At 37.8% G+C, this 24,035-nt stretch overlaps 1 protein-coding gene across 1 annotated transcript; it reads right to left on the minus strand.

The window, feature by feature from the left end:
- Positions 1 to 233: 233 nt before the first annotated feature.
- On the minus strand, positions 234 to 15,547 carry LOC114820495 (probable E3 ubiquitin-protein ligase ARI7). Its single transcript, XM_029091266.2, has 15 exons — positions 15,191 to 15,547; positions 13,259 to 13,383; positions 12,892 to 12,997; positions 12,689 to 12,779; positions 12,156 to 12,328; positions 11,191 to 11,295; positions 11,013 to 11,101; positions 5,102 to 5,209; positions 4,817 to 4,907; positions 4,624 to 4,713; positions 4,127 to 4,174; positions 1,978 to 2,049; positions 1,726 to 1,825; positions 1,513 to 1,639; positions 234 to 799 (listed from the first exon to the last, which is right to left on the minus strand). Exons 1-15 carry the CDS (start codon positions 15,365 to 15,367, stop codon positions 631 to 633), a joined length of 1,671 nt encoding a protein of 556 aa, XP_028947099.2. The 5' UTR covers positions 15,368 to 15,547; the 3' UTR covers positions 234 to 630.
- Between the last annotated feature and the right edge of the window lie 8,488 nt (positions 15,548 to 24,035).

The following is a 24,035-nucleotide window of genomic DNA, read 5'->3' on the forward strand; positions in this document are numbered from 1 at the left end:
GAAAAGACTTGAGTACTTGGATCTAACGGAGGACATGACACAAAACTGAGCGCAATGGCGTTCTAGGATTCATATATGCCGACCCCACTTAGTGGGAAAAGGCTTTGTTGTTGTTGTTGTTGTACTCTTTACTTTTTACTATTACAATTAATGCAATTCGGAATAATTTCATTGCATACAGGTAATATGAGCGGCCACACGGGCCGTTCAAAAAATGAGTCCAAACACATACATTACTGAAAAAGATGAAAATAATATAAATAGAACATATTTGCATTCACAATAGACAACTGTAATATCCTCAAATTAGGTCATAGAAACCCTAGTTTATGAGCACGTCGATACTATGTACAGAATAATCACTTTATGCTCCCACCAACACAAATACCAACAGGCCAACCTCTTTTTACCCTAAACGGCATCTGTATTTTTCTGTTTCAAGATCATTATTGTTTTCGTACCAAAGAATCCCCTCATCCATAGTAACTTGTTCTCAATTTGCTTAAGTTCTTTTCTCCAACAGACTGAGGAAAACAGGAAGCTAGAATACTCACTGACAGCGATGGCACGTGGGAGGCTTGGAATTGTCATACTATACTGACAACAGGGCCAACTGTACATGCTAGACATTTACCTGGACCCACCACCTTGACCTGTTCCCTTTCCCTTTCCACCTTTTGCTTTGCTGCTTCCTCCATTTTTTGAGCTGGTTGACCCACTGCAAGCTTCTTGAGAGTCCACATCACATAGGCCATTCTCTAATGCCCTTACCAGGTTCTCGAAGTAATTTTTAGTCACCCTGCCAAAGTTGGGTAAGTGGATGAGAAGATTGAATTAGGCAAGGGAGTGAAATGAAATAGTAGTCACGGATAAATGACCATGCAACACAATTACTGGCCTATTCTAATTAAAAACTATCCAACCATACATATCCCGCAAATAAATTACATCATAAATTACTCAAGTTAGAAAATCGATTCTTGCTCACTTTCCCTCTTCCTCTTCTCATCCTCCAAAAAGGAGATTGTTTTCCTTCAAGTTCCTATAATAAAGACTCATTGACCCTTACCTTTTCCTTTGCTGCATTTTGCATCCAGACAAAGTTGAACGGACAACATACTAGGTTGACCCAGAAAAAACAACGAAAAAAAAAAAGTCGTACCCAGTGCACAAGGCTCCCGCTTTACGCAGGGTCTGGGAGAGGTGAATGTCGGCTAGTCTTACCCCCATTTATGGAGAGGCTGCTCCCAAGTCTCGAACCCGAGACCTATCGCTCATGGGCGAAGGCACTTGCCATCGCACCAAGTGCGACCTCTTAAGGAAACTTGGAAGGGATTAAGGAAACTTTTAAGTGCGGACTTATAAGTTTTGCAGTTTTCTCTGATGCGGTTAACCGTACCAGAGATTTCCTCCATTTACACATAAACAACTCCCTTTTTTTTTTACGAGATGCATTTCAACAGAAAACATCCCATGGAAAATGAATTTCAGCTAATATATCACAGCATTTACCCGGTAAGTCCAGCTAGCTTTGTATGGAAATCAACGAATTCTTTCGATGGGCCTTCCGCACTGAGGAATTGCAGTAGCTCCTTCTCCGCACACTGATGAAGCCTTTCCAAACCAGACTCTGCCTCGCCTGAAGACAAAAACAGATTGGCATATTTCAGAAAACTCAAAAAACAACTCCCAAATAGTTCCTGCAGACAAATACACAGTTTATACCTTGCAAGTACTCAAAAAACTGCCTCTTCGCTTGCTCATGGTCAGGCAGGTAGTACCCATAAGCATAAGTCCATTTTAGTACTCTTCTGCACTCAACAATCTACAAACATGAATGCCGAAGGCAAAACAAAATTTGTCAGAATTTCATCACCAAACAAATTTAATTTGATGTTATAGATACACTGAGAAATAAATAATTCCTTTCATATCTTAATGAACGTATTCATATCTCTAACAAGAAACCCAACTCACCTGCAGCCAGGCGTCAGTTAAGAACTTGAGCTGAGACTCAGGTTCACGCTGTATGTCACTAAGTTTCTCCATCTGACAAAAAAAAAGGTATCCATCAGTTATTACATTGTAACTTCACAGAAATTCAAAATAGCTAACACGAATCCAATTGAAATGATCATACCAAACATCTTCTAGCAACGGCATTTTTATTTCAGTTAAAAACATAAACGTGAGTGTATAATATACATACACCTTTCTTTAACTGAAGAAACACAAAGCTTCATTGTTGTTTAAATAAGAGTAGTATGGACAAGTCCATAACATTGTTCTAAAAAACCCTGCCTAGGCGCTAGGCAGATGGCCACCACTCCGATTAGTCCCTAGGCACTTGAAAAATAAGAAAGTGCGCCTAGACCCGCTTAGACATCCGCCTATCCCACCTAGGCACCAGCCTATCACGCCTAAACCTGCATAGGCACCAGCCTAGTTCGCGACTCTCACTTATACAAAAAAAATAGATAACTTTAATTTTGCATTTTATTTTTTCAATAAAATGCAAGCGACTTGTTGAATACTTGGATGAACAATCATTATATGCTTGTTCCCAATATTTTCTATGTTCTGGTACTTTATAATGTCACTTTATTTTATCATTTATGTATCCCAATATAATTATATATGTTTTTTTTTTTTAATACACACTTATTTATATAGTATATAACAAATTCACTTAAATCTACCTAGGCCTCTCCTAGGGGCTAGGCGCAAGCCCCAACCTGCTACCCAACTAGTGCCTAGCGTCTTTTAGAACCTTGGTCTAGAATAGTCCAACCAAAGCCTCATATTACATTCAATTCAAATCCTACCCAATCAAGATAAAATACATTGAATTTCTTAAATGATTTAACAAAGACATTAAAATGAAACTAACTACAAATTTAATACTATCTCTAAGGCCTATTTTGGTATTGTTGTTCTTTAAAAAAAATAAAAAAATACAAAATACAAAATACAAAAATACAAAAGTAAAAATAAAAAAACTACTTCTACTGTGCTGTAAAAATAATCAGTTGTGAAATAAAGCAATCATGTGTTTGGTAAATTAGATTTGCAAAAGTGCTTTGAGTCCATAAAGCAGTATCAAAGTGTTTGGTAAACTTTTACATAGAAGTGTTGTGAATATGTATAATGACAAAAAAGAAGACACTATTCATCCATATTTTTTAATATTTTCCACTAATTATTTTCTGCAAACTCTCTCTTTTTATAGAAACACAATCTCTCTCCTCTCCCTCACCTCTCCCCAAATAAGGTCCCTCTCTCTCCCTGTCCCAATCTAGTAGTCGGTCTTGGGCTGCTGCTCCTAGCAACTGAGGTCAAAGAGAACGGTGACGAAGCAGCTGAGAGAACCAGTCACAATCGGAGGAGCTTTGAGGATCTTAAGGATCAGCAGCAGTGGCAGAGACCCAATGGGGAGAACTAGTGGGTGAGGGCATCGCAGTTAGATAAGCTCTAGCGTCAGGAACCAATTCACACAAGTGGCTGAGGGGATCAAGGAGGAGAGTTTGGTGGGCCTGCAAGTCGTTCGGTTCGTTTGGTGGATGTGGGTCGTAGGGTAGGTGAGTGGTGGCGGAAAGCTTAGACATTGTTTTCAAATATGAGTTTGGTGCTTTTGCTTAAACGGGATGAAAGCTCAGAGATTCATCACGATGGAGACCAGAGAAGGGAGGAAGTAGAAAGGGAGGGTAAGATGGCCATTTTGAAAATTCCTTCAATTGGCACTTATTGGATGAAAAAAAAAAACAGATTTTTCGAAGCTGCGATGCCTACTGATTTATTAGAAAGACCCATAAACCTATCAGAAACAAGATTTTTTTTATCAACGATTACTCTGTCAAGTCAAGTAGTTGACATAAGGGGGTATATGTGCAACCACAACTATGGTTCTACATCTACAATCCAGCTGAAAAATGAGACACAAATATGGTCAATTTTTAATGGACTCTGTCAAGTTTAATTTCTGAAAGGTGAAAACATATAAAACCTCATGTTTCTGTAGTTAACCCTACACAAACTTAATTTTCAGCCTTGCATCTAATAGCGGTTAACTACAGAAATCACATATGTTTTATGAGTATATAAGTGTGCATGTAGCACATATACTTACATGCACAGTTCGCATCTGATGCAAATCCGCAAGAGCCTTTTGCCTTGACTGCCAAGAAAAAAAATTGGTCAATGATTAAAAGTGAAAGGGCTTTTTGTAAAGATCCAGCAAAGGTAGCAATAAGGCTTAGCCAATTAAATTCGTAAAATGAAGAATAATGCACAGAAAAATCTTGATTCTAATTTAAGGAAGCTCCACCCCTTCTTCCCATACAAACCCTTAAAAACTGAAGTCCACACAGGTGTCCACCTGCCTACTACTGTTTGCCAAAACAAATTCTGTGAGAATTGAAATAAAAACCCAGTGTATAATCAAAGAAGTGTCAAGAAAAGTAGGATCTTCTCTGATCATTGAGAAAAAGGGTCCATTGACAAAATACACAGCCGGGCTACTAACATAACTGAATTTGTTAAAAAATGTCTTGATGAAGATACTTGCATGAATTCATGGCATAGCACAAGAAGCATTGAAAATTTGAAAAAGAGAATTGTGGATACCTGCTGATTGCTTGCCCAACGTTCATAATAATGAGTGTATCTCTCCAGAGAATTCTTTGCCATCTCTCTTCTTCTCTCAGCTTCATCATACTACAATCAACAATACAAACTAAATAAACAGAAGAGAAAGAAGGATATTCTTCCAAAAGGGAAAATATCAGAATTACTTCAAAGAAAAGTATAAAATCCTTACAGCACCCTCTTGCTTAGCTGCCTCATAGCGGTTACAAGCATAGAAACCACCCGTCCTCTCACCATGCTCCACCCATGAACCAAGGCACAGCCTGCATGATACATATAATTCATTTAGCATCACGTATAAAACTTAACAATATTAGAACATAATCAAAAGAAAAGTTCCCTCAAACAATATATCTAATCTCAAGTTTAACGATATATTTCAGCTCATTATTCAGATATTTTTTCCAAACAGCAATCAATTTCCATTGAACTAAGAAATTAGGAGGAGAAAGCATACCAGCAAAATTCAAACTTGCAAGGTGGTGTGCATGTCATGTGCATGCACCCTTGGTTTTTTTCTATAGGCCGCTTGCACTTTGGACATGGCTTAGAATTGGCTAGTATCCTGAGCATTTGAACAAAGGTTAGGACAGAACAATAAAAATGAAATATGAAATACCAAGAATCCACCCAAATCACATAAAACTGTTAATAAAAGGTAACTTTCAATAGTGTATCAGAAATTAAAACACTGATGATGTTTTCCATTTGCACCACTCAATTCAACATAAGTTAAGAATATACTATATACTATATAAATAAGTGTGTATTTGAAAAAAAAAACACACATAATTGTATTGGGATACATAAATGGTAAAATAAAGTGACATTATAAAGTACCAGTACATAGAAAATATTGGGAACAAGCATATAATGATCGTTCATCCAAGTATTCAACAAGTCGCTTACATTTTATTGAAAAAATAAAATGCAAAATTAAAGTTATCTATTTTTTTGTATAAGTGAGAGTCGCGAACTAGGTTAGGACAGAACAATAAAAATGAAATATGAAATACCAAGAATTCCACCCAAATCACATAAAACCGTTAATAAAAGGTAACTTTCAATAGTGTATCAGAAATTAAAACACTGATGATGTTTTCCATTTGCACCACTCAATTCAACATAGTTAAGAATATACTTCCAGAAGTTTGCAAATGTAAAATTGGGATCCAGGACCAGTGTCCACGCCCTACACCCAACCCAGGCCATGAAATTATCAAAAGAGCATATTTTAATCTATCCAGCCCTGTAATCCTCTGTAGCACCCAAACAGAACACTGCATTAATTTTATCCAACGTGATCCAAGGCAATCTAACCCTCCCTCCTAATCCAATCCAATCTGAATAACCAAACATGGCCTGAGGAAAAACTTTAAGAGGAATTCAGATGCTCGACACACTAACCCATGCAGACACATGTAATTCATACATAAAACCTATTACCAACAACAACAACAACAACAACAACAAAGCCTTTTCCCACTAAGTGGGGTCGGCTATATGAATCCTAGAACGCCATTGCGCTCGGTTTTGTGTCATGTCCTCTATTAGATCCAAGTATTCTAAGTTTTTTCTTAGGGTCTCTTCCAAAGTTTTCCTAGGTCTTCCTCTACCCCTTCGGCCCTGAACCTCTGTCCCGTAGTCACATCTTCGAACCGGAGCGTCTGTATGCCTTCTTTGCACACGTCCAAACCACCATAACCAATTTTCTCTCATCTTTCCTTCAATTTTAGCTACTCCTATTTTATCTCGGATATCCTCATTCCTAATCTTATCCTATCTCGTGTGCCCACACATCCAACAAAGCATCCTCATCTCCGCTACACCTATTTTGTGTACGTGTTGATGCTTCACCGCCCAACATTCTGTGCCATACAGCATCGCCGGCCTTATTGCCGTCCTATAAAATTTTCCCTTGAGCTTCAGTGGCATACGACGGTCACACAACATGCCGGATGCACTCTTCCACTTCATCCATCCAGCTTGTATTTTATGGTTGAGGTCTCCATCTAATTCTCCGTTCTTTTGCAAGATAGATCCTAGGTAGCGAAAACGGTCGCTCTTTGGTATTTCCTGATCTCCGATCCTCACCCCTAACTCATTTTGGCCTCCATTTGCACTGAACTTGCACTCCATATATTCTGTCTTTGATCGGCTTAGGCGAAGACCTTTAGATTCCAACACTTCTCTCCAAAGGTTAAGCTTCGCATTTACCCCTTCCTGAGTTTCATCTATCAACACTATATCGTTTGCGAAAAGCATACACCAAGGAATATCATCTTGAATATGTCCTATTAACTCATCCATTACCAACGCAAAAAGGTAAGCACTTAAGGATTGTTGATACACAAAATCAGTGAGGACTTTAGTACAACAGAAAGTATTAAGTTTATGATCTTCGCTAAATTGCTCCGGTCATTAGTGTGGATAAGTATGTAAATGGATAGAGACAGGAAAGCAAACACAAGATGTACGTGGTTCACCCAGATTGGCTACGTCCACGGAGTAAAGAAGTTCTCATTAATTGTGAAGGGTTTACACAAGTACATAGGTTCAAGCTCTCCTTTAGTGCGTACAAGTGAATGATTTAGTACAAATGACATTAGGAAATATTGTGAGAGAATAATATCCTTTTATAGAAGAGAGTTTCTAGCCTTGTTCTGACATTGACACGTATCGTGTTGTGATTGGCTTCCGATGTTGGCACGTGTCGCGCTATGATTGGCTTCTGATGTCGACATGTGTTGCTCTGTGATTGACCTCCTGGTTGGAGGGAAACTCTTCTGGGTCCTTGATGGTGTAACGTTGACTGGTGCTCGGTAGTTTCGGTATTGGTCAAGTATGGTACAAACAGTGCTCCCCTAAGTTCCCGAGTGAGGGAAGCTCCTCGGTTGGGGACTTGCAAGATCCAAGCCGCTGAGTAATCATGAAACTTCTAAGTACCGAAGTGTGGTATCGTCTTCACTTGCCTTATCTGTCTCATACGTAGATATGGCATCTTCTCTGGAAGTACTCTTCCTCCATCCAGGGGTGGTATCTTTAACTGGTGGAGATGCACAAGGTAATGTATCAATTTCACTTGAAGCTTGCTTGTAGTTTCAGGCTTGGTCAAGCGCGATACAAACCATGTAGTAGGAGTTCTCCAAGTCGCCGAGCTAGGGGATCTGCTGAAAGAGTTGACAGACAAGGTAAGCAATCAGAGCTCCAAGCAATCAGTCCCAGATCAGAAGTTTGATTTCGAGTTCCGGCTGATTGTTCTCATTCTCCCTATCTTGCGGGCAGCATGAAGGATAAAGAGAAGAAAATGAGAAGAGATGATATGAGATACTTTTGCTTTTGAAGAAGTAACTTTCCACAGGCTTATTCTTGAACTGGGCTGGAGGGTTTTTCTGGTTTCCTCCAGAGTATAAGGCCGACTGAAGAATTTGAGGGTCAAAACAAGTCCATCAAATGTAGAATACGTTCGACCCTGCTGATATAGGATACTTTTGTTGTTGACAAAGTAGTGGATGTATCGGCACGTGTTCTATTACGCTAGTCTCCACATGCTTCCTTGTATCCTTCTTACTTGCCCTATCTGTTCCTCAGACAGATGTGGTATCTTCTCTAGAAGCATAAGATGTTGAAGATGAGTACTCGAGAGCAATGCCAGGGTAAGGGGTTCCAGGCAGTCAGTTCCTGGCTGGAAGCTTGATTCCAAGTGCTGACTGATTGCTCTCTTTCTCCTTGTCTTGCAGGTAAGAACAAGACCAAAGGAAAAGACAGGGAAAAAGCATGATATGGGATACTCTTGCTTTTAACCTTGATGTATTATCGGGGGGAAAGAAAGCTGAGTATTTCGAGAGGCTTTGTTGGGAGTGCCCTCTCAGATATTAGGAAGGGTTGAGTATTTTTGCAGGTCTGCCTATCCGTTGAGAATGGAGGTCGACATATATAGGAGTCTCCCTAACAACAAGTAGTAATGCTATTCCTTTACCCTGCTTGGTCATAGCACTGTAGTGGGAGCTGCCAACTTCACGTGTTATAACTCTGTCAGAGCACTTTGAAAAATGGTCTGTGGTATTTGGGAAGCTGATGTTGCGTGTGAAGATTACAGACAAGCTTTATCCAAGGAGATCTGGCTCTCAAAGTTGAGAAAGCAGTGCCTCTTCGGTTTTCGAACAAGCAATCCTGTCGGGGATCTGGCTCTCGAGATTCGGAGAACGATGCCTCTTCGGTTTTTGAGAAAGCAATCCTGCTGGGAGTCTGGCTGTCGAGATTCGGAGAGCGGTGTCTCTTCGATTTTTTAGAAAGTAATCATGTTGGGAGTCTGGTTCTCGAGATTCGGAAGGCGGTGCCTCTTCGATTTTGGAGCAAGCAATCTTGTTGGGAGTGTTTTCTCGAATGTGAGTAAAGGTTGGGCATGTTTGCTAGTCTACCTTGCCACGGAGCACAGAGGTTGACACACAGGGACTTTCCAATTATCCAGCAATGGTGTTGTTCCTTTACCCTTGTGGGTAATAATATGGTAGCTAGACCTTTAAAAATTTATGTGTCCAAACTTTGTCAGTACTGTTTCTTTGCTATTCTTTTACCCTTCTTGGTCATAGCGATGTAGTGGGAGCTGCAAGCTTCACATGTCTAAACTTTGTCAGAGATCTTTGGCAAAGTTATATGTGGTACCAATGAGCTGATGTTGCGTGTGGATAGTAGATGATTGAACAATAAGATTCACGTGCTTTATACTTCACCAGAAATCTTCGACAGAATGCCCGTAATTTTCGCAAAGCTGAGTGTGCATGTGACAGGTGCTGACAAGGTTGAAAAAGCAGGTGTCTCTTCGATTTCTAAGATTGGCCCTCGTGGTCTCTAAGCATCCCAGCTTTTGAGAAAGCAAGCGCCTCTTCGATTTCTAAGATCGGCCTTCGTGGTCTTTGAGCAGCCCAGCTTTTGAGAAAGCAAACGCCTCTTCGATTTCTGAGATCGACCCTCGGGGTCTCTAAGCAATCCAGCTTTTGAGAAAGCAAACGCCTCTTCGATTTCTGAGCAGGCACCTCTTCGATTTCTGAAGCTCCGTCAAGTGCAGATTTTTATAGAGGATGGCATCAAGTTCCAAAGCACACTTGAATCTCCACCAATAAAAGCTCCCTTCTTGCACTTCTAAGATCTTGACTTGTTCAACCTCTTCTCTCTTCAACACCTTTGAAAATGTCTGGTTCCTTCGACCGTCGTTTTGACTTGAACCTTGTTGAAGAGGCAGCCACGCCTTCTCCATACAACATATGGCGCCCATCCTTCTTATCCCCTACTGGTCCTCTTATCGTTGGGGATTCTGTGATGAAGAATGATATGACCACTGTGGTGGTGGCCAGGAACCTTCTCATTCCTAAAGATAACAGACTACTTTCCAAACGGTCTGATGAGTTGGCTATTAAGGATTCTCTGGCTCTCAGTGTTCAGTGTGCAGGTTCTGTGTCTAATATGGTCCAACGCCTATTTGCTCGAACCCGCCAAGTTGAATCATTGGCGGCTGAAGTGATAAGTCTCAAACAGGAGATTAAATGGCTCAAGCATGAGAATAAACAGTTGCACCGGCTCGCACATGACTATGCTACAAACATGAAGAGGAAGCTTGACCAGATGAAGGAATCTGATGGTCAGATTTTATTTGATTATCAGAGATTTGTGGGTTTGTTCCAAAGGCATTTATTGCCTTCGTCTTCTTGGGCTGTACCGCGTAATGAAGCTCCAAATGATCAATCTCTGATGCCTCCTCCTTCTAGGGTTCTGTCCAGTACTGAGTCTCCGAATGATCACCCTCCGGTGCCTTCTCTTTCTGGGGCTCTACCGACTGCTGAGACTTCTCCTAAGCAACCTTTGTGAAGGCTCCCTCTTGTTTGTTTATTTTGACTCATGTATATGTACATATTTGTAACTTATCGGAGATATCAATAAATAAGCTTTGCTTCATTTCAACGTATTATGTTAAATACACCAAAGCCTTCTTCACTAAGTTCTTTGAATTTTTCTTTTGTTGAAGCTTGTATGTTAAGCTTTGTGAGTGGAGCTTGTAGGTTAAGGTAGTGTTCCCTTAATTTTCCGAGTGAGGAAAACTTCTCGGTTGGAGACTTGAAAACTCCAAGTCACTGAATGGAGTCGGCTATATAAATCTTAGAACGCCATTGTCCTCTAGTTATGGTAAGCACAGAAAGAAGGAGGTATACAATTCAATGGCCAACCAAAACTTTCTTACCATGGAAACAATCAGAAAGCCAGTGCATGTATCAAAAGAGAGATCTATGAAGTGTAAACCCACAACATACATCCATGAAGTGAAAGTGTAAAACCACAACATACAATTTTGGATGCTAAACGAAAATACAAACCAGTTCATGTTTTCAGACTCAGCACTGTTCTTTAAAATCCATTTCTCCACAGTGCTACAATCGACAGGACGATGAGCTTCCTCTGTACACTGCATACCCAAAACAAACTATGACTCACCCCATATAGATAAGTTTTCACTAAGATATCAACTACTAAAAATTACAAAACGAAACTTACATTCCAGCAAAATCCATGGGAGCAGAGGCAAGAAACATCATAATTTTCATTATCACCAACAAAATTAACAGCATATTCACAACCCGGAGCAGGACACCACTTTGTCTACCAGCAAAGAAAAATAATCATAAGTAATGATGAAAAAAAAGGAAAAACATGAAGGAAGAAAAATAATATTCATATAATCCACTATACCAAACAAGAGTAATAGACAGGAACACACCATTGTACCATCAATAAGAAAAGAAACCACTAATAAAAGAGAAACATGATATTCATAAAGTCACACCCCAAGCCCACACAGGCACAAGGAGTAACTGAAAAGAAAAGAAACCACTAATCACTTTTCAATATAGTAATTAAAACCGTCCACCTCGATACCTATTGAGTATTGAAACACATACAAAGATAACACCATTTTTTTAAAATGACTCTTTGATCATAATAACATAGTTTTCCAACCAAAAGGAAGAAAAGTAACAAAGTAATGAGATGGGACATTTGATAAAGTTGATCCATTAACATGTTCTCTTTGATAAAAGCCAATCTTACAAGAACATTTATAGATGTTTTATATTATTAATAATCAAACTTATTTCATATCTTGAGTTGGCCAAAAACATTTCAGATTTATTGTACAACTTTGGGTTTACATCTCTATAAATAGACAAAATAAAATCTCTTTTGAATCTTTTATTAAGGTTGAAATCTACACCTAAAAAGGTGAAAAAAAACACAGGCTAGACTGTAAGAGCTCAACAACATGTCCCATACTTCAAAGAAACTAGACTTGTGAAATTTTTAAGAAAATTTATAAAGTACTCCAACTTTTGGTAATAAAGTACTCCCAACTTTTGGTAATAAAGTACTCCCAACTTTTGGTCATCCATTAATAGTAATTTGAAGTCCATTGAATTAATGGCTGATAAGTGCTCCATACAATCAAAATCAAATTCCACATATACCTTCTTGTTGTCTTCAATATAAGACCTAAGAAGGTACCGAGAGTACTTCTGGTTATCTTCATCACTGACCAACACACTAATCATGTCTTGACCAAGAGACGCACCACAAGACGGATCAGGACATCTCAGTGTCAAACAACCAGGACCATCGCTAATGGATGTTCCAATGTATCCTATCACCAAAGGAACAAATCATCATAACCATAAAACATGACATTGGAAAGAACGGTATAGCAACTGATCGCAGCAAGGCAGATTTAAAATGGAATTAAAATACTAAGAATATTCAGAGACCGAATATTGGAGAAAATGGAGCAAGTAGTTGTAAAACATAGTTTTAAACAATTAAATACAGCTGTAGACGTTAAAAAGACATGCAATTCCTACGTTACATTCTCCATAATCAAAACAGAACAAATGATGCATCAGTAAGGATGACCACAAGCAGCAGATTTGATGCTACCTAAGTCAGAACTTGGTAAAAGATAAATAAATAAATAAGTAAATAAAGAAAAATAGAATATGAAATGAACCTTTCCAGCATGTACAACAGTAAGGATGACCACAAGCAGCCGATTTGATGCTACCATGGGGACAAGCTTCAAAACAGATCCCACAGGTAAGCTGTCCAACGGAATAATAGGTATTAGGATGGTATACCAACACATGAAGATAAAAACAAACCAGTTACTAGCAAAACAACAAACTCTAATTTCCTAATGTGTATAAAGCTTACTTCTCTGGAATGGGGGAACTGAACAACTGGCTTCTTTAACAAGCCAACAGTTTTTCGGACTTTATCTTCATCGGCAAACCATGCCTCGTGCACTTTACTTACACTCCTGCCATACCAAAACTTTTTCAGATAAATAACTTACAAAAAAGGGAGAAGGTCGGTATTCAGGAACTCTTATTTTCTGTTCAACGAAAAGAGTAATTATGTGCCACGGCACACGTGGTCACCAGTAAAATTTCACAGGTTACTATATTCACTCACAACAGAGCATACAGTTCAAACGAACCGTTCAAATAAAAGAGCACAATTCTGCATACATATGAAATTGAGGATGCTAAAAGAGATGAACAAGTGAAAAATTTAGTACCAATTATAGTAATGAAGTAGAATGCTTGAAGAAACTCTTGATATGGAAAGCACAGCAGATACACTTGTAATATCATCTTCCTGGCAATGCTTTATATCTGACTCCTTCAAGACGATATAATTATTCTGGATAAAAAAAAAAGGGACAAATTATGAAACTAATGAGAATGCAATAAGCTCCTCAAACTGACTGGCAAAATGCCTTCGATGGAAACAAGATTTAATATTCAAATTAACATTCCAATCCATATCCATAAGTACACACATACAGATGCATACATGTCTGAAAAAAGATGGCTCCTTGGAGACAATAAAGTAAGAATTTAGTTCATCAAGACTGCCGCTTGTGGTAGAGACAAAAGTCTTCAGCAAGATATCAAGACTGCTTAAAATCTGTAAATTTGCAGTAACTATAAATGGGAGGCCTCCAGGTGGTTAACTTCACAGGTGTTGCTGGCACATGATACAAGATTTTTATTCTTGCTGAGGTCGTCGTACCCAGTGCACAAGGCTCCCGCTTTACGCAGGGTCTGGGAGAGGTGAATGTCGGCTAGCCTTACCCCCATTTATGGAGAGGCTTGTGAGCAAATATTCTTTAATTAGTTATTAGTAATGAAACTCTTGTTATGTGCATTATCCCCAACAGATTAAACTGAAATAGTAGGCAACTAGTGGAAAGAGATTGGATGAATGGAAGACAGCTTTTTATTATCATGAGGTGGGAAGCTTATTTGCGTTAAAAGAACTTATAAGCTTATAAAGCCTTCTTTGTAGGAGGGTGAAAAGGACAGGAAAAGAAGCATTTGGTGATGCGGGAATTATTATGAAGACCTAGGGAAAGAGGAGCAATAGGTGCGTAAAGTCTGACAAGGAGGAATGCAGCATAGTTGCGGAAGCTGATGTGCAGAACTCCATTCAAGAGAGAACCCATTTGCCATCATTTCATAAGAAGTAGATACATACTTAGTCCTAACAGGAAATTGAGTAGGATCCCATGTGGCGTTAGGTCGACTCTGTTGAGAATGAATCCCACGTTGATAAGAGGAGGGACCTTGCATGTGCTTATAAGTAGTTGGGCTACTCCCCATATTGTCAATTGGTTTTATGGTGGAACCTCCAAGTTCTTCTTGATAACAGAGCAGGTTGTCCACATGTGAAACCCAATGGCCCCACGTGCTCCACCTCACCCGAGTCGAGTTTTGTTGTCCACGTGTTAGACTTGAAAATTTACCGCACATGAGGGGTCGTGTTGAGAATGAGGGGGCGTGTTGAGAATAAATCTCATATTGATGAGAGGAAGGACCTTGCATGTGCTTATAAGTATTGCCAATTATTTTTATGGTGGAACCTCAACTTCGTCAATTCTCGAAGCACAAGAAAAACATTACACAGGTAATTCCCTTATCTTCATGTTTCGGTAACTGTAGATGTCTTCTACTCTCAAGGTGTCAATTGCCTATTTGTTCGTCACGCCCTCCTAGCGACCAAAGTCGTATCTGTAAAGTTTTTCTAGCTTTCCTCCACTACTCTACAAATCAACCGAATGCCAACAGACTAGTATTCTTACTCGAACTCAGAACAGCCATCACCATGTAAGACATTCACTTCATCTTAAATGGAAAAATGTTCCCCGGACAACGAAAGTAAGCATGAAACCCTTATATTCCATCAAAATCAACAGCAACTAGAAAGAGCCCAATGTTAGGATTATTTAGTCCGACTCTGCTGGACTAAATAAGACGCGAGTGAGGGACAGGATTACCATTAATTGGAGCTTTTGTCAAGTAAAGTTGTAAAATTCCAGTGATCAAAGCTAATCCAGAGCTTTCTCAGCTCCCAAACAGAGCAAGAATCAGAGCGTGCGTCGCCAATTTCAAGAAATTCACAAATATTTTCAGAAGAGAGAGAAAGAAAAGGGAAGAGTAGGACAAACCTCAGCTCGACTGGCCTCGATCCTCTCGATTCCCTCATTATCGTCGCCGAAATCAACATCAGCGTCGTCTTCGTCAGTACCGTAGTAGTCCAAGGCATCCTCGTCGCTGTAGAAGCCGTCGTCGTCGTCCATGGACTCGACGTCGTTGGCATCATGCATATCGTCCTCCGAGTCCATCGCCGTCCGACCACGAAAACCCTGACGGCCGGAGGAGGAGTGTATTGGTTGGTGACAGAAAGCGAGGGGAAAGGTCGGTGTCAAAACCGGAAGAGAAATTGAGGAGTCGCTGACTAAAGTCTTTAACTAAACTAATATCCAACTAATTTAGGATGGATTCTCACCAAAAACTAATTTGAATCACATTATTTATAAGGCTAAGCTCATCCACTTATTTTAATATATAATATCACTTGTTCATAAAAAAAAATGTTAGAATGCCACAAGTCAAGTTGGGTGGTATCTTAAGGCTTCATAAAAAATAATTAGATTATAAAGCCCCTCAAACAAAAAAATTTAACTTGCATGATTTACTGTTAGGAATATTGATTAGGGATAGAAATGTCCAAATAAAAAAACAAAAGCAAACAGGACAGTAAATAAAAAATAAACTAAAAAGAAAAAAATGGAAACACGAACATGAAGGAACCCACGTTGCAAACTTAGCTATTCTAGTTTAGTTGATTGCTGCAAACCATATAACTGCTGCATAGCACTCATGTCATTGGACATAAGAAGGTACAACCAAGATGGATGATGATCTTATTCATTGACGACGACTGGACACGCATGCAAGATGTCGTTAGTTTTGAGGAGTTTCATGGTGCGTACAAAATGCTAGTATATTTATGAACAGACGGAGGAAGGTGGTGATTTTTGTGAATTGAAGAAGGGAAAGTCGAATTATTGTGAGCGGTAAAACTAGTGTGACGTCGTCTGATAGAGTGTACGTAGAGTAAGTAGTAAATACGATAATTATTATATGATTGTAATTCGTGTGAGTATACGTAGCAAATTTAATTTGAACTAATATAATATTTATTTATCCTAATTTATTATTTACATCAATATTATTTAAATTACATATTAATGAAACTCTCATTGTCAACAAAAAGAGAGTGAAAAGACATTTTTGTCTTCTATCATGACAAACAAGCAAAAAACAATAACATAATTTCATAAAACAAAACTTTACTTTTTTTTGTTTAAATCTCACCTACATGTGATTTTATAATTTCTAATTTTTTTTTAAGAAAAAAAACCAAACCCTCTGATGTCGTTGGAGAGAAGAAGGTACAACCAAGATGAATGATGATAGTATATGTATAAACAGACGGAGGAAGGCAGTGATTTTTGTGAATTGAAGAAGGGAAAGTGGAATTATTGTGAGCGCGTGATATGAAACTAGTGTGATGTCGTCTGACAAAGTGTTTGGAGAGTAAATAGTAAATACAATAATTATTATCTGACTATAATTCGTGCAAGTATACGTAGCAAATTTAATTTGAACCAATATAATATTTGTTTATCCCAATTTATTATCTACATCAATATTATTTAAATTACATATTAATGAAACTCTCATTGTCAACCAAAAGAGAGTGAAAAGACATTTTTATCTTCTATTACAAAAAAAAAGTTAAAGACAATAAAGTAATTTCACAAAACAAAATTTTACTTTTTTTTTATAAACCTCACAAAGAGATGATTTTATCATCTCTAATTTTTTTTAAATAAAAAACCAAACATTTCTCCCTCTGCCCCCACTCCCCCCTCCACTCTCACATTCTCTCTCTCTCTTTCTCTCCCTTTCAATTTTAAAAACAAAAGTAAAAATCCACACTTTGTGTGTGGGCATATACTAGTTTTTAATTAAGGTAATTTAGCCAAAAGTCAATAAAAACTTTACTATTAAGCCATATATCATTGACATATTTTTGTTTTGGAATTAATCAATGATATATTTTTAATAATTAGACATAGGTCAATGATGAATGTTACATAGCCTTTAAGTTATTATAAATAATTACAATTTGACTATTCTATCCTTCACTTTCTCTCTCTCTCTCTCTCTATAAATGTCATTTTGGGCTTAAGCTATTATAAATATGAATTTAGATCATCTCCAGACCAATTTGTGGAGATCCTCCTGACCGATGGATCTCATCAATTGATACAAATCCAACAGCTAAAATCTGTTATCCTTCCTCTTTTCCCCTCAACTCTTCTCTTTCTCCCTCACTTCCAAGCTCTCAACCTCAAACCACCACCTCCCCATATTCCAAATTAAATTCAACCTCACCTCAAAATCAGCCCCAATACCACCACAACCCACCCAACCCACAACCACTAATTGTAGGTCTCTCACCTTACCATCTCCAAAATTAGCCCCACCACCGCCACATCCTTCAATTGCATGTCCCTTGACCTTAAAATCTCAGTCGATGTTAATGAAACAACAAAGAGAGGGGTCACGCAAACCAATGTCTTTTGGTTGCAGAGATTTTTTAATAATTATGGAAGAATTATAGTGAGAGAAATCTCAAAAAAGAAGAAGAAGAAGAAGAAAGAATAACAAATAAAGAAGAAGAAGAAGAAGAAACTAAAACAGTAAGGGATAGCGAAAAAATAAATCTAACTTAGAGCATAGATGACCTGCAATTGGAGAAGAAGAAGAAACTAAAACAGTAAGGGTTAGCGAAAAAATAAATCAAACTTAAAGCATAGATGACCTGCAATTGGAGAAGAAGAAGAAGAAGAAACTAAAACACTAAGGGATAGCGAAAAAATAAATCAAACTTAGAGCATACATGACTTGCAATTGGATTTGGGGTTTGCTAACAACGGTGGGGTGTGGGGGTGTGAAGGAAGAAGAAGAAACTAAAACAGTAAGGGATAGCGAAAAAATAAATCAAACTTAGAGCATAGATGACCTGCAATTGGAGAAGAAGAAGAAGAAGAAGAAGAAGAAGAAGAAACTAAAACAATAAGGAATAGCGAAAAAATAAATCAAACTTAGAGCATAGATGACCTGCAATTGGATATGGGGTTTGCTAACAACGATGGGGTGTGGGGGTGCGAAGGAGAAATAAAAGTTAAAGGGGAAGAGAGGCGGGGGACGAGGCTTTGGCCGTTGGATTTCTATTCCTATAGAACTGATCTTGAGAGGATTTGAATCCAATAAATTGTTAGAATATGTATATTCTATCACTCCATCTCGCCCTTCGTTTACGTAAAGGAGTCTACTCAAGTAAAAAAAAAGGGAACTAGGAAAAGGACATTGCATTGCGGTGTTCGAATCTAAATGTAAAAAACAGAACGAGGAAACAGACATTGCATTGCAGTGTCCGAATCCAATTGTAAAAAAACAGAACCAAGAAATGAACACTGCATTACAATGTCTAAATCTAAATGTAAAAAATAGAGCTAAGAAATGAATAATGTATTACAGTGTCTGAATCTAAATGTAAAATCAGGAGTTGCGTGAGGTGTGAAGTAAGAGATGTGTGGGTGATGGAAAAAATAGAACCAGGAAACGGACAATACAACGCAGCGTCTAAATCCAAAAGTGAAAAAATAGAACCAGGAAACAGACACTACATTGCACTGTATGAATCCAAATGTACAAAGGAACATGTAGGGGGCATGTGAGTGATGGAAAAAACGAAACCAATAAATGGACACTGCAACTCAGTGTCTAAATCCAAATGTAAAAAACAAAATCAGGAAACAGACACTTGCATTGCAGTGTTTGATTCGTATTGACTTCTTCCAAATATAAGACTATGAGAAAGAGAGTGTTAGTTGAAATATAAGACTTGTATTTTGTATTTTTTGTTTATTTTAAATCCATTTAAGTATCACAATACATGATTGATATAACATAAACATTGTTGATCTATTGTTAATATTGTAACGTTTTATTGATTTTTCATAGAATCACCCTTTTAATTAAACTATCAATATGTTTTTAAACTCAAATTTACTACCTAAACTACCATAAAAAATCCAATTCAATATAAATTCATCTTTACTCCCAGTTAAACCCAATTCATCACAGTTGGCAATCCATATGTAATGGTGTTTGGTTGATGGGAAACTAAGAGGAAAACAGAGAGAGAAGGATGAGCAGTTGGATGAGTGGGAATAAAAGGGCGGAGGCAGAAACTGCCATACAGTCAATATGCTTAGGGTAAGATTTGACGGTGGACTTAAAGCTCAAGTGCTGCAAGAGATAACTACAGCAGGTTCCTTCTCGGGTTTCTCCTATTGCTAAGGTTTTTATATCAAGTATGATATTTCTGTAAGGAAGCAATATTATTTCTACAACAGGTTCCTTTTGGGATTTCTCTTATTACTAGGGTTTTGATATCAAGTAGTAGTGAAATCTGTAATCTTCATGATAAATTTACTTTAGTTTGAAGAGCACTTTCCAGTTTGTAGAAACAACACTCAAGCCATAGAATCAAGGGATCGAAGAGCACCTTCCATTTTGTAGAAACAACATTACTCCGAGTTTTGTTGACTATCTATCCAAGCATCTCTTGGCGAGGAATCTTTGAGTCCTTGTTGGAAGATGTCATCTCATTAGCTTCTTAGCGATTGGGGTATTACCAGTTGACATTGTTCGACACATTGAAAGATGAACCGATTTTATGATTGGATACTCACCAACGTATTTTAGAGTTAGGCATTCCTACAGATGAACCACATTCACAATCAAGGCACTTATCTCTTTTAAGTATTTGTGTCCTTACAATATGGTATTGATTCAGCACACTTATATTATTACGAATATAATTGAAGTAGCTGAACCAAGTGTCAACAATCTTTGAACTTCACAATGACTAGCAGCCTTGACTTCAGGCTCTAAAACCTAAAGGCCCAGATAAGTTCCTTCCTCGGCCCGAATCGCTTGGATAAGAAGTCAGTAACGCATTCGACACCACCACCATATTGATTTACTCACCGACCGAGCTCAGTCGACAAGTTGGTACGCCCCACATCCAACCAAAGAACGTAGTTAGCTCATAAGCTATTCGGCATGAGCGCCACGTAAGCTTGGTAGTTTTTAAGGTCAACAATTAGACATTCCACCTTCTTCTTTGCAATAAACTAGAGTTGATGTGTGATGATATAAACATACGTACACTTGTATTTAATGTGCTATTATTTGGTTTATTTCCTAGTCTTACTAAACAACAAGGAAGTGAGGCTTAGTGTGATATAAGGTGAATTATGTATCTATTCTTATGTGTTAGGTGCTAGTTGTGTTGCAACTCTCCTAAATGAGATGAAGCGTCATGTGAAGGATTTGATTATTGGGTGGGGATATTTTTTATAAATTTTAATTTTATTGTTAATTTTATCTTGTACTTGATGGTAACTATCCAATAGGGCAAAAAAAGACAATTCACATTTAAAGCTTAAGTTGGGTGCAGAGTGAGGTTATATGGGTTGAAATAAAATTTCGCATATACATATTTAATATAATCATATGATTGTTAAAATAATATTTTCATTAAATGCATATGTTGTAGACCTATTTAATTGAAGAACTAAAGAGAGGGAGAGAGAGAAGTATTGCACATAGAGAATGAGAGAGATTTGGTGAATTATGAGGTGTGTTACCTTACCCCATTGTGCCTTTATTTATAGTAGTAGGAAGGTGAATTCCTTACTCTTTAGGTATTACAACTGAATCCAGACACTATCTAAAAGATATAATAGAATCCCAAAGGATTTACATAATCACATTCCTAACCAAATTAGGACTGCAAAACGTGGAGTAAAGAGATCGACTGTCAACTGCTCTAAATAACGAATAATTGATGGCGAATCATAATCGATACATAATCTCATTCTTCGCTAAGGACCCATTTTAGTACGTAGTGGCAATGCCACATAAACTATGCATACAAACACACGTAAGTGCAAGACTTTAGGCTCGTACCTAGTACCCAACTATAACTATGAATAGGATTAGTAGCGGTTGGCCTCGAGTGGACCAACACAGTTGCATGCAATATTGAATAGCCCTAGGCATATCCTAGAAGCTTGGTGTGCATCACCAAGTCCGACCGATCCCTTGAAGGCACTTTATGAACTCTTCTGCCAGGCCGCTATGGTGTGAACATGGGGTACTATTATTTCAAATAATAAGAGAAAACATTATTGCTGCCTCGAGGACATAGCCACATTTACCAAACCTTGCAAATATTGTGCCTTAGTTTCTTTAGTTGCTTTATATTCTATTGCATACATATCCTCAATTTCACAACACGTTATCAGCACGACAAGCACTCGTGTGAGTGGAAAGCACAATGCTTTGAATCCAATGAAGCACTACCTACCTTTCACCTCAGTCAATTAGAATTGCATAGATATGAAAATCCTTTTATTTTATCCTCATACATTTGTATGACTAATTTTATTAAAGAAACAATATATCTTGTCGTAGGACTATATATCATTATTTGCAGAAGCAAAAAAAAAATGTACAAACTTGAAATTTGCAGAATAACCAACAATCGTGTTACGAGCTTTGAAACTCTAACTTCCTATGCTCAAACAAAACATTTCCTTCATAAAAGTTGTTCTTTATCCTCTCTCCCTAACATATTAAAATCCCAAAAAGATCCAACAGTTAATTCATTCTAGATTTTAGAAATACTCATATAGACCCAAAATCATCAAAAAAATTGATAGCCATGTTAGCGACTTTTATACACGAACTTCCTGACCTTGAATGGAAATGGTTTCTTCATTGAAGTTGTTCATTACCCTCGTAAACATACCATATTAAAATTTGGGTCAGATATAATGGTTTGATCTTTCCATAATTCTTAGACACTACCCTTGATACATGACCACTTTTAGAAAGGAGAAAGGGAGGATAGTAAGTTATATTTACTATTATTATGATTATTATTATGATTATGATTATTATCATGATTATTATTATGATTATGATTATTATCATGATTATTATTATGATTATCATTATTATGATGATTATTATTGTGATTATTATTATGATTATCATTATGATTATGATCATCATCATTATCATCATCATCATCAACATCATCATCATCATCATCATCATCATCATCATCATTATTATTATTATTATTTTGTTACTAATGTGATTGGTTCGTATAATCGCCCATCATATATGACACATCTTGGAAGCTTTAAAGATACAATTACTAAGATGTAACACCCGAAGGAGGGCATGCTGGCCATTACGTGAGAGTGACGTAACCATTTACACAGTTTGGAAGCTTTAAAGATACAATTACTAAGATGTAACACCCGAGGGTGAATCCTACTTTTTTGAATTCTGTCAGAATACCATTGGATTCCTCGTGGCCACCAAAGCTCTGCTATCTTGAACCTGGAGGGGCGCAAAACAAAGTTGAGTGGGTCAGTAAAACAAAGTTTTTTCGAAAATCATCTCATTATCAAAACGCTAACCCCTCGCTGTAAAACCCGTATACTTTCCCAGAAAAATAGTATATATATAACCATATATAATAGTAAATGACCCAAATCACAAGTCTTTAACACTTTTCAAGAAATATGTCATGCTATGCTTCAAAACATGATAAGGATGCATCAATATAAGAGGTGAAATAAGGAATCAACCGAAGACCCTGCAGCTGTCCTGTACGGTTAATTCTATAGCTCAATATCCAATCCAACCGGAGTCACCACTGTGACCTGTACGGCACTACTTTGCACATAAATCGGAACTACCTGAAGTAGTCTGTACGACAAGAATGGTGTAAGAATACGCTCTAGTGCTTATCTCATCAACAGCTGTATAATAATCTAAAGTCACCTACAAGTTGGAACCACCTTTAATGGTCTGTACGACATGTCGGAACCACCTCTCATGGTCTATACGACATGCACCTACTTGGATCTAAGGTGAGCGTATGGTGCGGGGTGAATAATATAAGCACTAACACCAGGGGTACAGGTTATGAGCTCTCAACATAATTCATATCATTAATAATTCACATGAACACATAAAACTCACAGGATACTCACCTGTTCGTCCACAGCACCATTTCATATATATGCATCAAATACTATTTCATATAATTCATATATTATGTATGCATGACATTTTAAAACATACTTTCATTTAAATTCAATTTATGGGAAAAATCAGTAGTATATAGGTATAAACCGAAAATAACTGCCCACTCACTTGGAGTTCGCCCTACAACTCCCTAGCACAACACATCAAGACGTCATGACGATCGGCGCCTAGAACAATCATCAAATCAAACCTCAGAAATCATATCGATAAAATATATAACTTATATAAAACACGTCCCTACGTAGTTCGATCCGGAAGATCTGCAACTCCGATTTCCAATCAATAACTTCTAGAGGTCCACAATATATCTCGAGAACAACATCCTAAAATTTCCTTACCATCCAACGGTCGGATCTCCATCAATTGTCAAAACCAAGTGACAGTTAACATTCTATTTTATGAACTTACAACTCCAATTTCGGAAGATCCGTAAATTGGATTCCCAATCTATAAGTTCCTATAATCCTCAAATATTACGTATTACAACGTATCAAAGTTTGGTGACGATCCAACGGTCAGATAGTCAATTCACATTTTCACCTAACCACGAATTGTAACGAACTTAGGTTCAATTACTCAATTTACGTCAATCAATTATCATAACTGAACCTAGAACATTAAACACATGCTAAGAATGACATTGGCGGGTCACTGGTCACGCGAAGCCGCACGGGCCGCTGCGGGTGGCGGTCGGCCGCCCCGGCTCGCCGGAAAATCCAACTATTTCCAAAAATT

This window comes from Malus domestica, chromosome 13 (genome assembly GCF_042453785.1).
Source record: "Malus domestica chromosome 13, GDT2T_hap1".
Classification (NCBI taxonomy): Eukaryota; Viridiplantae; Streptophyta; class Magnoliopsida; order Rosales; family Rosaceae; genus Malus; species Malus domestica.